The 15,681-nt window shown below is 45.3% G+C and overlaps 1 protein-coding gene across 5 annotated transcripts in view; it reads right to left on the bottom strand.

Annotated features, from left to right (window-relative positions):
• The window catches only part of LOC311579268 (cyclic AMP-dependent transcription factor ATF-7), a 98,534-nt gene that overhangs the window by 30,622 nt on the left and 52,231 nt on the right, over nt 1-15,681 (bottom strand). For all 5 annotated transcript variants that reach the window (XR_014773101.1, XM_084749646.1, XM_084749645.1 and 2 more), the window contains exons 3-4: nt 9,705-9,801; nt 3,922-4,040 (exon numbers count right to left, since the gene is read on the bottom strand). Coding sequence is in view for 4 of the 5 variants with exons in the window: in XM_084749646.1 (XP_084605772.1) it covers nt 3,922-4,040; nt 9,705-9,801 (216 nt within the window). In the remaining variant the exon portion in view is untranslated. The remainder of the gene's footprint in view (nt 1-3,921; nt 4,041-9,704; nt 9,802-15,681) is intronic.

Below are 15,681 nucleotides of genomic sequence, written 5' to 3'. Positions count from 1 at the left end.
CCCTCTGAGCCATCTCGGCGACACTCAACCTCTTTTCGTTATTACTGTTTTGAGAGAGGTTCTTGCTAAGTAGCCCAGGCTGTCCTGGAACTCTGAGCTATCTTCAAGTTCCTTTATATGTCAGCCTTCCAAGCACTGGGATTGTATTTATGCACTACCACACCTGACATATCAAACTCTATAGGCAAATTCATGAAAAGCAGGTTCCCTGGGTGAGTAAGATGCAGATAAAGACACTTGCCAACAAACTGATGATCTGAGTCTGATCTCAGGACACATACACTGAAAGGGGGTAACTGGGGCTGCAGAGATGGCTTAGCAAGTTAGAGTGTTTGCTGCTCTTCCAGAGGCCCTGGATTTGATTCCCAGTTCCAACTGGTAGCTTACAACCATTTGTGACGCCAGTTCCAGGGGATCCAACACCCTCTTCTGGCCTCCTTGGACACCAGGCACACTAGTGATGCACAAACACACACGCAGCAGGCAAAACAACCATACATATAATTTAAAAATTTAAGTAAGAAACAAAGGTTGAGCCGGGCAGTGGTGGTGCACGCCTTTAATCCTAGCACTTGAGAGGCAGAGGCAGGCGGATCTCCATGAGTTTGAGGCCAGCCTGGTCTACAAAGTGAGTCCAGGACAGCCAAGGCTACACAGAGAAACCCTGTCTCGAAAAACCCAAAACGACGACGACGACGACGACAACGACGACAGCGACGGCGACGGCTGGAGAGATGGCGCAGAGGTTAAGAGCACTGTTTGCTCTTTCAAAGGTCCTGAGTTCAATTCCCAGCAACCACATGGTGGCTCATAACCATATACAATGAGACCTGGTGCCCTCTCCTGGCCTGCAGGCATACATGCAGGGGAAATACTGTATATATAATAAATAAATAAATCTTAAAAAATTAAAAACAACAATCACAAAAAGTCTGAAAATAGAAATGCAAACACATGCTACTGAGTTTTCCTAGTTTCAAAAGTGAGTTTGGGCTGGGAGGGTGGCTTGGGAGTAAAGGGATTCCTGTACAAGTCCAAGGAACTGGTTTGGACTCTCCAGCACCTAAATAAGGGCTGATCATGCAGCAGGAACTTGTAACCCAGCACAACGCTGGTGGGAGAGACAGGACACTGGAGACTTGCTGGTCAATGACTCGTGCAAGCTTCAGGCTCAGTTTCAGACCCTGTCTCAAAAAAATAAGATGAAGGGGCTGGAGAGATGGCTTAGCAGTTAAGAACACTTGCTGCTTTTGCAAAGGACCCGAGTTTCAGTCCCAACACCCACATCAGACAGCTCACAATTTCCTGTAACTCCAGCTCCAGAGGATTTGATGCCCTCTTCTGTGGACACATATAGACTCACCAAAACCCAAAGTGAAATGTGGAGAAGCACTTGAGAAAGGCATCCCAGCACCAACACTGATACTTTATCTTACACTTTTACAATTTAAATTGAATGGTAACATCAGTTATAAGTATGCTTATTTATCTGCTCTTGTGGAAACTTTCCTCATGTGTTAAACCCTCACATGTGAGATCCATGTGTTAATATATAAATCCTAGCGTACAGATATAATTACAGGCCTGGTTTTAAGGATTTTACTATTATTTTGAATTATGTCATGTGTGTCTTTTTGTGGGTGTGTACACCTGTGTACAGGTGTCTGTGGAGGCACTGGATCTCCTAGAGCTGGGTTACAGGTGCTGTAAGCTGTCCAGTATGGGTTCTAGGAACTGAATTTGGGTTCTCTGGAAGAGTCATCTCTCTGGCCCTCAAGTCCTGACTTTACTAGCGGCTGAGAACCCTGAATGCTAACTGAGTAAACTGACCTTTCCTCTTCCCTGCCTACTTTGGACAGGGTCTTGTTGTGTTATCCAGACTGGCCAAGGATGTGTGACCTCCTGCTCCTGCCTCATAAGTGCTACATGGGTACACTGCCGGGTAATACACACCTGCCTGATCTTTCCGTATTTCTTTCTCCTACAAGCCTCTTACTCCATTGGGATCACTTTCTTTTGATTTTGCTTTTTCAGAACTCTCCTCCTTGTTTGTATGTTTGTCTTTTGAGACAGGGTTTCTCTGTGTAGCCTTGGCTGTCCTGGATTCGATTTGTAGATCAGGCTGGCCTTGAACTCTCAGAGATCTACCTGCCTCTGCCTTCTTGAGTGCTGGCATTAAAGGTGTGTTGCACCGTGCCTGGCTTTATTTTATTCTGTAATTGAGTCACAAACCTGTGGTGATTATATTGCCTCAACCTCTTAAGTGTGGCAAATACAGATGTGTGCTAACACACTCAGGTAAAAACAATTTTCTTTAATGCTGTCGTCAGTGGTTCTCAACCTCTCCAACAGACCTTCTGCAGGGGTAGCAGATCAGACATTTACATTATGATTTATAACAGTAGCAAAGTCACAGTCATGAAGTAGCAATGAAAATAATTTTGGGGGTCACTACAGCGTGAGGGACTGTGTTAAAGGGTCACAGCATTAGGGAGGTTGGGAACTACTGTCCTATGTATCAAGTAGTACTAGAAAGCTACTTGAATGCAAAACTACACGTACTGAGACAAAAAAGGGGGAAATTCAACACATTTGTTGGCTGAGTAATTGAATAAAAATAACCCAAAGGAGTCTTTAATCCCAGCGTTCAGGAGGCAGAGGCAGGCAGATATCTACGAATTTGAGGCCAGACAGGACTACACAGCAATGAAACCCTTTCTCAAATAAATAAATAAATCCATCCGCCAACAGTCAGTGTTTAACAGTGGGATTGTCTCTGTCTATGGCTGGGTGGGTGAGCTCAGGCCCTGTGGGGATTAGCACTCCACCATGGAGCTACAGGTCTAACACCCTCCTCCACAAAAGGATATTTGGCAAATGAACATCTGAGTAATTCATACTTTTGTTTGGTTGTTTGAGTGTCTTACTCTGTAGCTCAAGCTGACCTGGAATTTACTATTTAGCTCAGTCTGACCTTTAGCCTATTGTAATCCTCTGCCTCAACTTTCCAATTGATATTCTTCAAAATTTTTATTATCATTTAGGTGTACAACATATGAATATTGCACTACAGGACGCCAGAGTACATACAGTCTCCCGGAGTGGCTGTGAGCGGCCAGAGTGGGCGCTGGGACTGAAGCTGGACCCTCGGCAAGAGCAGTGAGCACTTTCAGCCACTGAGCCCTCTCTCCAGCTCCTCAAGTCATATTCTTTTAGTAAATTCAACATATCACAAGAGAAAACAATAGATTAATAAGGGAACTGCTAGAGAAGTGCCTGGTGGCTGAGTTAAGACCCTCAGCCCATAAGGCCAGAGAACCTGTCTCCAGTGCTCAGGTACCTGGAGCTTGCTGGCCAGCAAGCCAAACGGGATGAATGCGCTCCAGGTTTGCGAGAGACTCTGCTTCAACACACAAGGTGGACAGAGACAAGGAGGACTGTCAGTGTAGATCTCTGGTCTCCATATGTGTGAGTAAAGTCGGGGACACATACATATACTACCATACAGCACACACACAGAGAAATTAATTAATTAAAATATATCACTTAATGCCTCACTGGAGGGTAGGAGATCTGAGTTCTGGTGAAGACAGACCTTTGCTGGTAGATCAGCTAAATCTCTACCTGATGCCAGGTACGATACGGTGGCACATGCTTGTCATCTCAGGCCTCGCATGACGAAGCAAGGGATCTCCGTGGTCTTGAGGTCACCCTGGGCTACACAGTGACAGAGAGGCTATCCCCAGTTAAATGGTGAGGCCTGTCTCAGTCCTGCCCTGGAAGATCAGGACAAGTGACAAGGGTCACTGAGTAATGTCTGACTTGATCGACCTAGGCTCATGATTTGGGATCCTAAACAGTCAAGCAAACTATTTCAAAGCACAATGAAAACAGTCTAAGTCTTTTTTTAGTCACACTTGCCTTCTTTTCGTCTTCATCTGAAGCTTTCTTAAACTCATGTTCAAAGGAACTGGCCAGCTCGTTGAAGAGGCCCACCTCCTCACAGTTCTTCAGGAAGCGAGTTGGGGTGGGCGTCTGATCTGTGCACATGGGAAGAAAAGGAGAGTATAAGACGGAGAGGGTAACAGGGATTGTATTTTTATTCTTCTATTTGGAAGTCAGAGAGTCTGTGTTAGCAAAGGGCTTTTTGGGAATTTTAGTGGATGGATGGTGGTTCTGAGCTACCAGAGGGTGCCTGTGTGTGGCCCTGTCTCAAGGCCAGCAGGTGGGAGACAGGACAATGTTTTGTTGTCTCATTGCTATATTTACATCTTTCACTCCAATAAAAACAAAAACCATTCATGAAGTAAAGATTCATAAAACCTCTAGATTTGAAAATTAATTAAGCTGGGCGCAGTGGCGCATGCCTGTAATTCCAGCACTCAGGTAGGCGGAGGCAGGCCTAAGTTCAAGACCAGTCTAGTCTACAAAGGGACTCTAGGATAGTCAAGACCTCACAGAGAAACCCTGTCTCAAAAAAAAGCAACAACAAAACAAAAAAAAAAAAAAAAGAAAGAAAAGAAATAGGAAAACTAAATGCAAGCACTGTTTCCCTCTAAATGTACATCCTGCTAGGTTTACAGTGAGTACGCAGAAAGCAGGCAGGTGTTAAAGTCTGACAGAAAACAAACTGAGGACCAGACTGCTGAGTTTGCTCAGGCCCTGGCACCTAGCAAGGAATGGCAGCCATGTATCACTGAGTGGCAGGCCTGTTCCTTTCTGAAGCTGTTCTAGGCAAGACTAGGGACTGGGAACAACACAGTCATGTTAGAGTTAGAAAAGGAAACTACGAACAATAGGGCTTATTTCTTAGAGACATGAGCCCAGAGCAAATTCCGGAAACCAGGTTATTTGCCTTAGATTTACTAGTCAGAATATGCCCACAGGAGCTGTGCAAAACTTTTTCTCAACACACTGGCTCTGCCTTTTCTTTTGACTTTTTGGAGAGAAGCTCAGGTTATCCTGGAATTTGCAATCTTCTTGCCACTGCCTCCCAAGTACTGGGATTACAGCAACGTGCCACCAGGACCGGCGCCTGTGCTCTGAGGGAGGTGAGGCGTCCTCGTGCAGTATGGGGATTTCCAACTAACTTGCACTGAACTTCAGATCTCAGCTCCTCTCTCCGCCTTCCCTGCTTTTCTAAAGTTGAACCTTGACCTTGATGGTTTTCTTTGATGTGCTTATCACCTCAAGGATTCATTTCCTACCCCAAACTACTACTCGGGCAAACAGAATAATGTTTCAATTATATTTTAAGAAAAGACCGAGGGGCTAAAGTTGTCCCTTTTAGCATGATTAACTGGAAATAGTCCAGTGGGATTCTCCATGGAAACTTTTTTTTTTTTAAACTTACACAAAGGCTCTTCTGAGTCAGTGTGTTTAGAAAAGTCACTACTGCCTCCTAAAACCTTTCTAAAAGGTTCTCTGGCCCCTTGTTTGGCTAAAGACAAAGCCACTTTCCATCCTAAAGCGAGGAGAGATGGAATCTTCTTTAGTGAGGATGGACACTGGATACAGCTATGGTGGAGCAGGGCGGGCGACTGAAGCTGGCGGCCTTCGGGAGCTCAGGCCAGAGTCATGCAAACGTCTACACCCAGGGTGGGAGCTCAGGCTTGAGTCTTGCACATGTCTACACCCTGCTGCCACCCATGCCCATTTCTTGGCGTAATTTTAAATCTCCCCTGTACTAAGCCTGATTCCTCATCTTCCAGGTGGCCTCTAACCTTCAATGCTCTGGTTCCTGAACAAACAATCTGAAAATATATAACAATGCCTAGTCTGTTCTGATGGTTCCTAAATATTTATTGAATACTTCTGTATGCTTTGGTGTTACACCCATAAGCTTGGATGCCCATCTGGAGAAGAGATAAGAAGGCCAAATATAAAACATAGGTCTTTCTAAAGAGAATGCTTTTTAGTTAAGTAAATAAAACTAATATATGTAGGTAGCACCATACTGTGCCAAAATTAAGTGTTTTTTAAGATGTAGAATAAAATTATCATAAACATAAAATAAATAGCCAGGAGGTGGTGGCGCACGCCTTTAATCCCAGCACTCGGGAAGCAGAGGCAGGTGAACTGCTGTGAGTTTGAGGCCAGCCTGGTCTACAAAGTGAGTCCAGGACAGCCAAGGCTACACAGAGAAACTCTGTCTCAAAGGGGAAAAAAAAAGGAAAGAAAAAGAGGGCTGGAGAGACGGCATAGAGGTTAAGAGCACTATCTGCTCTTCCAGAGGTCCTGAGTTCAATTCCTAGCAACTTGTGGTGGCTCACAACCATCTATAATGAATCTGAGGCCCTCCTCTGCCATGCAGGTAGAGCAGTCATATACACAAAATAAATAAATCTTTAAAAGAAGAAAAGAAAGAGCTAAGCAAAATAAGAAAAATAATGCTGGTAAAGGCACAGAGAAGGAAGGGAATGGTCATCTTACATGGGTTAAGAGAAAACCATTTGTTTTGATGAAAAGATTTGTATTTGGTTTTTCAAGACAGGATCTCTCTGTGTAGCCTTGACTGTCCTGGACTCCCTTTGTAGACCAGGCTGGCCTCGAACTCACAGCGATCCACCTGCCTCTGCCTCCCGAGTGCTGGGATTAAAGGCGTGCGCTGTTACGCTTGGCAAAAGATTTGTATTTTATACATACAATTTGCATATAAAATTGGGTAAGTACTTTTGGGAGGCAGAAAGAAAGAAAAAGAAAAGAAAAGAAAACTGGGTAAGTACCATGAGGCTAGGTTATGGAAAGTCTGAAGAGTCAGGTATAAATTCACCTTGAAGAGAACGACTAGTGAGAGCCTGTGACGTAAGAACAGAGTGTGAAGACTAGCTTTCTTTTTTCTTTCCTTTTTCCCAAGACAGGGTTTCTCTGTGTAACAAGACCCCTGGCTGTCCTGGACTCACTGTAGAGACTGGGGTAACAGCTGACTGGAACTTTTTGAAAGTGAGGGTCCCTCTGGCTGGTCTCCTGCCCTCTGCCTCCCGAGTGCTGGGGTTAGAGGCGTGCGTCACCATGAAGACTAGCTTCTGAAAAGCATGCAGGATGGTGCAGAGTGAGCCCAGAAGGGAGGCCAGCGAGGAGCAGAGCATGATGGGAACAACAGCAGGAAGAGGAGGAAAGCTATGGCTGGGACGCTGCTCAAACATCTACGTGTTAACTCCTGGGACCTGTAAGAGCACTAGAAGCGTTGCTCGGAAGGGAGCGTGCGCCTTGGCCACAGGCTCGCTCGCTCACACACTCCCCACTATAATGTGCTGCCTCACTCAGGGCCACAAAGTAACACTTGCTATGAGCTGAGGATGGTCTTGAGCTCTGGGTTTTCTTGCCTCTGTTCCCCAAGTGCTGAGGTCACAGGCAGGCACCACCACACCCTGCTGAGGCCTTCTCTACTTACAGGTTGATTTACGGAAGGGCTGGAACAGAAAGAGAGGAACCCAAACAACCCCAGACTGAGAACGCTGGTGCCATCGAGCAGCAGTGAGGAGGAGCTGCTTTAGGAGGCATGTTCAGTCACTAAAGTGAAGATCTGATTACAGCCAACTTACCGTGCTGGAATGTATGTGGCAGATCTATACCGTGCCTCAACAGCAGATAGACCCACCCGTCTATACAGGAGGGGTAAAGTCCCAGATGTTGCTTTGAGTACTCAAAAACTGAATGAAGAGCAAAGAACATTTTCTCTGCCAAACACAGTGTCACACACTTGTTTTGCTTTCGAGACAGGGTTTCTCTCTCTGTGGCCCTGGCTGTCCTGGAAGTCACTCTGCAGACCAGGCTGGCCTCAAACTCAGAGATCCACCTGCCTCTGCCTCCTAAGCAAGCACACACACCTTAAATTACAAGTGTGTGCCACTAGCTGGGCAGTGGTGGCACTTGCCGTTGATCCCAGTTTCCAGGAAGTCAAAGAAAGACAATCTCAAATTCAAGGTGAGCCTGAGCTAGTGAGATCCAATCTCAAAGAGGGGCAGATGGCTGGATGGCTCAGTGGTTAGGAGTGCACACTGTCTGGCTCCCTGCACCCATGGCAGCAGATCACAGCGGCTGTAACCCAGCTCCAGGATATCTGACTCCCTCCCTGGCATCTACAGCAGGGTGTGGTGGTGCCTGTCTGTAGTCCCAGCACTCAGGAGGCACAGGCAAGTAGATCCCTGTGAATTCCAGGCTAGCCTGGTCTACATATTGAGTTCCAGGCCAGCCAGAGCTATACAGGGAGACCCTGTCTTTAAAAAAAAAAAATCGGGGCTGGAGATGGCTTAGAGGCTAAGGGTACCTGCTCTTCCAGAGGTCCTGAGTTCAATTCCTAGCAACCACATGGTGGCTCACAACCATCTAGGATGTTATCTGATACCCTCTTCTATAGATAAAGCATTCATATATGATAAATAAAATAAATCTTTTTTAAAAATCATTGATACTGTCACTGCTCATATCCTTTTCCAGGGATTAATAATCTATAAACTCCAAGAAAAGTGACAAGCCCACACAGTACAGCATTAGATATTTAATACGCAATGAATTAATAAGGAGGAGGAGATAAACAAGGACAAGGCTTTTTCAAGGTTCTGCCTCCTCTTATAAGTCTAAGGTAACGTTTACAAGCAGTAATTAAAATTATAAATTGGCTATATTTATTAACTGATGTAATAACCATCAACTAAATACACTACTGATTAACTATTAAGCTAAACCTGTTTGCAATAGGCTAAATTAGAAACTTTTTAAAAAGATTATTTATTTATTTCATGTATATGTGCTATGTCTTCATGCACACCAGAAGAAGGCATCAGATCGTATTATAGATGGTAGTGAGCCACCATGTGGTTGCTGGGAATTGAACTCAGGACCTCTGGAAGAGTAGCCAGTGCTCTTAACTGCTGAGTCATCTCTCCAGCCCCTAAATTAGAAACTCTTATAGTATCAAAAGAAAAAGCCCGCCAGGTGATGTGGGACAAGCCTTTAATCCCAGCACGTGGGAGGCAGAGGCAGGCGGATCTCCATGAGTTCAAGGCCAACCTGGACTACAGAGCAAGTTCCAAGACAGCCAGAGCTGTTACGTTGTTACACAAAGAAACCCTGTTTTGAAAAAGAAAAAAAGAAAGCAAGCAAGCAAGCAAGCAAGCTTTGCACATCTGTCTAGCTGCAAACTGCAAAGTGTACAAAAGAACTACTGCAGAGCTTGGAAACGAGGGCTAAGACTGCTCCTGAGGACAGTACAGACAACATCTGTAACCATAAGAGGTTCCAGGTCACGCAACTGGGCAGGAAAGTCCCAGGGACTAGATGTCCTGTTTGTATTTTGGAAACGTGCCCTCGGTGGTGTCTGGGTTCACAAGGAAGCTGGTTTCTGAACTGGTAATCAGCCTGCTAGAGGGAGCTGACACCCAGTGGCAGAGGTTTGCCTTCTTTTGTTCCCCCTCCACTGAGGGTGAGGAAATAAGCCAACGGTCTTCTGACTGTAGCTCTTCCAAAATCTTAGTAGATAGAAGGCAAGGGGAGAACAGACTGATCAAAGTAAAGACAAAATCTCAAACACCTTTGCCTACAAGCACAGAGCACAAGCGTGCTATTAAAAATAGAACGGAGCCCTGCAGTAGGAGCTGTTAGTGCAGGTCACAGAAGGGACCGTGACAGGGGACATCTGGGCCCTGGACTAATCTCAACTGTTTCGTGACAGCAGAGGACACGATTTTGGGGACAGCAGATACCTGCAATGATGACTGAGTCCGCGCGGGCTGGGCCAAACTTCAGTGTCATCTCATGCTTGTGTTTATGAACTGCCAGGTGGTCCTCATTTGTAAATCTCTGAAACAAAACAGAAATGGAGTTGTGAAAAAAGGAAGTGGGGGGAACCTCCTCCATCCCGTGCTCTTTTAAATGACCTACTAAACAGAAACATGTCAGGATGATGCTGGTCCCTAAAAAGAGGGAATGGAAAAAGAGTAGAAAGACGAAAAATGATGGAGATTATAGAAGAGATGAAAAGTAATGGCACTGATGGCAGGGAAGAGAGGAGAGGAGACCACATCACCAACTGCTTTATACCATCAGGCGCAAACAGGAGTGGACACACTGTTGTTGAGGTGCAGTGTAGGCATGAAAAAAACATTAAGGTAAACTTGTGGTGAACAAGGGTAAAACAATTTTTAATAGTAACAATAAAGAGAGAAGAAGGGAAAGGCTGGGTACTCAGTGGTCATCACAAAAACAGGAAATTTCAGACCGGAGCTCTCTGTGGTGGGGCTGAACTGGAGTATTTTACGAGAGGACTAACAGGAGATAAATTATGCAGGATTAGGAGAACCATTTAACTTCCTGGCCCCCTGCAGTGCTGCAGCAGGCGCCTTTGCGGCTATTTGGCTCACAGTTTTAATGAGCCAGGACAGAACTGTAGCTGACAGAGGCCCAGTGGCCAGCACTAATGGCACACACCAGCCCCATTGGCCAAATGCTGTCTCCCTTCATCAGGCAGTCTGCCTGGGCTCCAACAGCCACAGAGGGGCCAGGAATGCTGCTGGCGGTACAATGACAAATAAAAGTGCAAGGAAAAAAAAAAAAAGGGTAGAGAGGACCCAAGGCAGGATGTCACAGATTTCTGTCCAGGGTAAAGCAAAGTCTGCCCTAGTTTGTGGCTAAGGCGAGGCCACTACTGCACAACAGGGTCTGTTGCTACTTTTAAAAGGCAGAGGTGAAAAGAGCAGATGAAGAGCAGCAATTCAAAGCCCCTGGAGGCCGCTGGCCCTGTTCTTTCATTAGAACATCCTTGCCACAGAAATGGCCTGGATGCTGCGGGTTCCCACAGCCCCTTAGCAGAACAGCTCTAAAGCATGGTTCTTGTTGTCTTGTTTCTAAAAATAGTGACCGCACAGTCTCTTGTTTTTACTTTCTTTATTAGATATATAATGTCTCTAAAAATACTTTGAAAGAATACTTACCACTAAATACCACACCTGTGGCCCTTTTCCCACAGCCCCTTACAAAACATATACACACGAGTTGCCCCATCCTAGCTTTCATAAGGTCAGGTAACAGCATTGAACTGGTCCTGTCTCCCACATTTTACCCAAATCTTCAAAGTTTTTAAAAGTTTACTTTATGTGTACGGGTGTTTTATTTACATATAGGTCTATACACCATGTGCGTGCCTGGTGCCCACAGAGGTCAGAAGAGAGTGTCGGATCTTCTGGAACTAGAGTCACAGACAGCTGTGAGCTGCCATGGGGTGCTGGGAACTGAACCCAGGTCCTCGGAAAGAGCAGCCAGTGCCTACCTTTTTTTTTTTTTTTTTTTAAGATTTATTTATACAGTACTCTGTCTGCATGCCAGAAGAGGGCACCATATCTTACCATAGAATGGTTGTGAGCCTTGATGTGGTTGCTGGGAACTGAACTCAGGACCTCTGGAAGAAAATCCAGTGCTTTTAACCTCTGAGCCATCTCTCCAACCCTGAGCCTGCCTCTTTACCCAGTTTATAACTAAGGCCAACATTAACAACTAAGATCCTTCCAGGTAAAGCATACAGGCTGAAGAACATGGTTCAAATAAAAGAGATTTAGGGTACCGGGCAGGCACGGTGGCTCACACCTGTAATCCCAGCACTCAGGAGGCAGAGGCAGGCGGATCTCTGTGAGTTCGAGGCCAGCCTGGTCTACAGAGTGAGTCCAGGACAGCCACGGCTACACAGAGAAACTCTGACTCAAAAAGCAAAACAAAACAAAAGAGATCTAGGACAAAACGGACATAAAAAAAGTTCCCTAAAGAAGGTCTGTGCACCAGCTTTTTCAATTATAGATTTGCCCCTAAGGAATGGAATAGGAGAGAAATTGTCTGTTTACTGGGTTACATAAGTCACTCTAAGAAGCTGGGTCTGGCCTGTATTTGAAAAAGAAAATCAGTCAAACCTAGCTGGCAATGGAGAAAACAACATTCTTTTATGGTGGATATGAAGAATACTAGATTAAATAGGTTTGTAGAAGCCGGGCATGGTGGTGCACGCCTGTAATCCTAGCACTCAGGAATGGGAGGCAGGAAGATCTCTGTGAGTTCAGGGCCAGCCAGGCCTACATACTGAGCTGCCATGTTGAAAAAACAGAAACAAAACAACACAACAACAACAAACAAGAAAAAAGGTAAAACAGAGAAACAAAACATTACTGTGTATAGTTTGGATATGGAGGTGAGGACGCTTGCAACGCTAAGGCCTTATTTGGGACTGCATTCCAGCTCTGGCCCTTCTCTGCCTTTCAGTCTGCAGCCTCAGGTGAGGTCCGCAGTGGCTCCACTGTGCCATGATGCTCTGCCTTAGTATAGACCCACAGTGATGACGTCAGCTGAGCAAGAAAGACCTGATCCTGCAAGCCAAAACAGATCCCACTACTCTGATGAAAACACTTAACTTATATACTCTGAGAGAAGGTTTGTGGTCTTCATCAAACTTAAAAAAATAAACCAAACCCAAAACCAACCAACCAACCAAACCCTGTAAAAAACAAACAAACAAACAAAAACAAAATACAGTACACTTCAGGAAGTGGTATCTGCTGGGTTAATTATAAGCAGGGAACTAGCCTGGTCTTGACTCTAATCACGCACCTTCTGCTATTTCTGACAGGTCTTGTCAACTGAGGTAAGAGTGAGTGTGTGACAGCTGACTGAGGCTTTCTGAAGGTGAGTGAGTGTCACTCTGGCTACTGTTTCATTTATTTTATTTCTGCCTCTGCCTAAAGGGGAGCACAGTAACTCCTGCCTTCTGGTTAGGGTTTGCTTGTTTTTTTTTGTTTTTTGTTTGTTTGGTTTTTCGAGACAGGGTTTCTCTGTGTAGCCTTGGCTGTCCTAGACTCACTTTGTAGACCAGGCTGGCCTCGAACTCACAGCGATCCGCCCGCCTCTGCCTCCCGAGTGCTGGGATTAAAGGCGTGTGCCACCACGCCCGGCTGCTTGTTTTGTTTCAAAGACGGTGACTCTTTACAAAGCCCTGCTGTCCTGGAACTCACTCTGTAGATCAGGCTGGCCTAGAATTCACAGAGATCCAGCTGCCTCTGCCTCTCCAATGCTGGGATTACAGGTAAGAAGTAGCCAGCCTGGTCTTCCTATCAAGTTGCAGGTCAGCCAGGGCTGCACAGTGAGATCCTGTCTCCATCATGATCATCTTTCATTTTCTCTCATTTGTAGTTAATTAATATTATGCACACAGGTGTTTTGCCTGCTTGTACATTTGTGCTCCGTACGCATGAGGGATGCCTTCAGAGGCCAGAAAATGGCATTATGTGTTCTAGGAGAGAAATCTCAGGTGGTTATACACTGCCACGAGAGCGCAGGGAACTGACTCTGAACCCTCAGCAGAGCAACCACATGGTGGCTCACAACCATCTATAATGTGATCTGATGCCCTTTTCTGGCCTGCAGGTGTACATGCAGGGAGAGCACTGTATACATAATAAATAAATAAATATAAAAAAATATTGTTGAGACATGATTTCTTTGTATAACCCTGGCTGTCCTGGAACTCATTCTGTAGACCAGGCTGGCCTTGAACTCAGAGATCCATCTGCCTTCAAAGTGCTGAAATTAAAGGGGTGCACCACCACCACCTGGCTTTAAAAAAATGTGTCTGTCTGTCTGCCTATCTATCTTTGTTTTTCTTAAAACTAAGTATAGGTGTATATGGCTCTTTGTGTGTGTGTGTGTGTGTGTGTGTGTGTGTGTGTGTGTGTGTATGTGTGTGTGTTTGTAGGCACCTGAGGAAGCCAGAAGCTCTGTGCTGCCAGGGAGTGAACTTGGGATGATACCAGAGCAGCATGTGCTCTGCGCTGCTGAGTCATCATCAGCCCATTGTATTTTTTGGACAGTTCTGATTTAGATAGTATGCACAAAGACAGCATGGCAAAGCGGCATACTCCTGAGTTCCCAGCTAGGTGGGAGGCCTGATGCTAGTCCAGGCAGCACAGTGAAAACCCCTGCACACACTAGACCCTGGGTTCAATCCTCAGCACTGCAAAAACAAACCAACCAAGCAACCATGGAAACCTTAATTAATCACACGTGACTCTTCACTCTTTCCTTTTACGCCCTCTTTCTCTACACGCAGCTTAACTGTGACAGGGCTTCTTTACCAGCAGCAACTCCCTACACTTCCTAGAAAAACATTTAGTAACATCTGGAGACATTTTTGCTTGTGGGATGTAACCAGCTCTAGAAGGTCCAGGCCTGGGATGACGATAAACAGCGGATACTGCACAGGCAGCAGCCCAAAGAATTGCCCAGTTTCAACTATCTTTTGTGTCTCTGTTAAGAAATTCTAGTGCTGGCTGGGCGTGGTGGCGCACGCCTTTAATCCCAGTACTTGGGAGGCAGAGGCAGGTGGATCTCTGTGAGTTCAAGGACAGCCTGGTCTATAAAGCGAGTCCAGGACAGCCAAGGCTACACAGAGAAACCCCGTTTAATAAAAAAGAAAAGAAAAGAAAAGAAATTCTAATGCTGGGGAGTCTTCTCAGTAGTTTTTTGTTGTTGCTTTTTGGCTTTTTTGTTTTGTTTTGTGTTTTTGTTTTTCTGATACATGGTTTCTCTGTGTGTAGGCCTGGCTGTCCTGGACTCTCTTTGTAGAGCAGGCTGACCTCGAACTCATATCAACCTGCCTGCCTCTGCTTCCCAAGCGCTGGGATTACAGGCCTGCGCCACCACGCCCTGCTCTTCTCAGTAGTTAAGAGCACTTGTCAAGTTGCTTCAACTCCCAGTACCCACACGGAAGCTCACCATCAGCTCAGGCACCAGGCATGCATGCATCACACAACCGTGTATGAGGCAAAACACTCATACATACAAAACAGCAAAATAAATAACAAAGAAAGAAATTCTACTACAGAGCAATAAAGAAAGAGAGGAAGAATAAAAAAGGCTATTTTCTAGTTTGCCTTGCCAAACTGCTAACATATGTTTTTGGACATGAAACATGTAAGGAAAAAAGTACATGCAAAAACCCTCCCACATTAGTTTTGTAATCTGCAAACACTTAGGGTATGAAAATGGGAAAATGGAGACAGAATTACAGATTTAGAAAACAGATCAAATGTAATTAGGAAAACATATAAATGGGATGCTCATTCATGACCTTGTTAATAAAAAGGTAACACAGAAGTTAGTCAAAACAATTTTGGGGCCTTTCGATTTTTCCCCCCTCTCTAATGGGTTAAAAAAAACCAGCAAAAGATTTTTTTTTTCTGTTAGTTTAAATAAGAAATATTGGGAATGAGCTGGGCATGGTGATATACGCCTATAATCCCAGCACTCAGGAGGCAGAGGCAAGAGGACTGCTGTGATTTCGAGGCCAGCCTGGTCTACACAGTGAGTCCAGGACAGCCAGTGATTCACAGAGAAGCCCTGTCTCGGGGGTGGGGTGGGGTGGGGTGGGGCAGGGGGGATATTGAGGATAAAGAGAAGGACAGTATTTAAGGGCAGTTCTTGCTCTTGCAGAGGACCCAGTTCAGTTCCCAGCACCCACATGTTGTATGACAACTGTCCTTCACTCCTCTTCTGACCTCTGCAGGCACCACCCGTGCACACAGTGCACACATACATGTTATCAAAACATTCATGCACATAAAATACGTAAATATTTTAATTTAATTTAATTTTATTTTTTGCTTTTTCGAGACAAGGTTTCTCTGTGTAGCCTTAACTGTCATGGAC

This window comes from Acomys minous, assembly GCF_964271855.1.
Source record: "Acomys minous genome assembly, chromosome: 12".
NCBI lineage: Eukaryota > Metazoa > Chordata > Mammalia > Rodentia > Muridae > Acomys > Acomys minous.
This window is presented reverse-complemented; position numbering and strand designations above follow the sequence as displayed.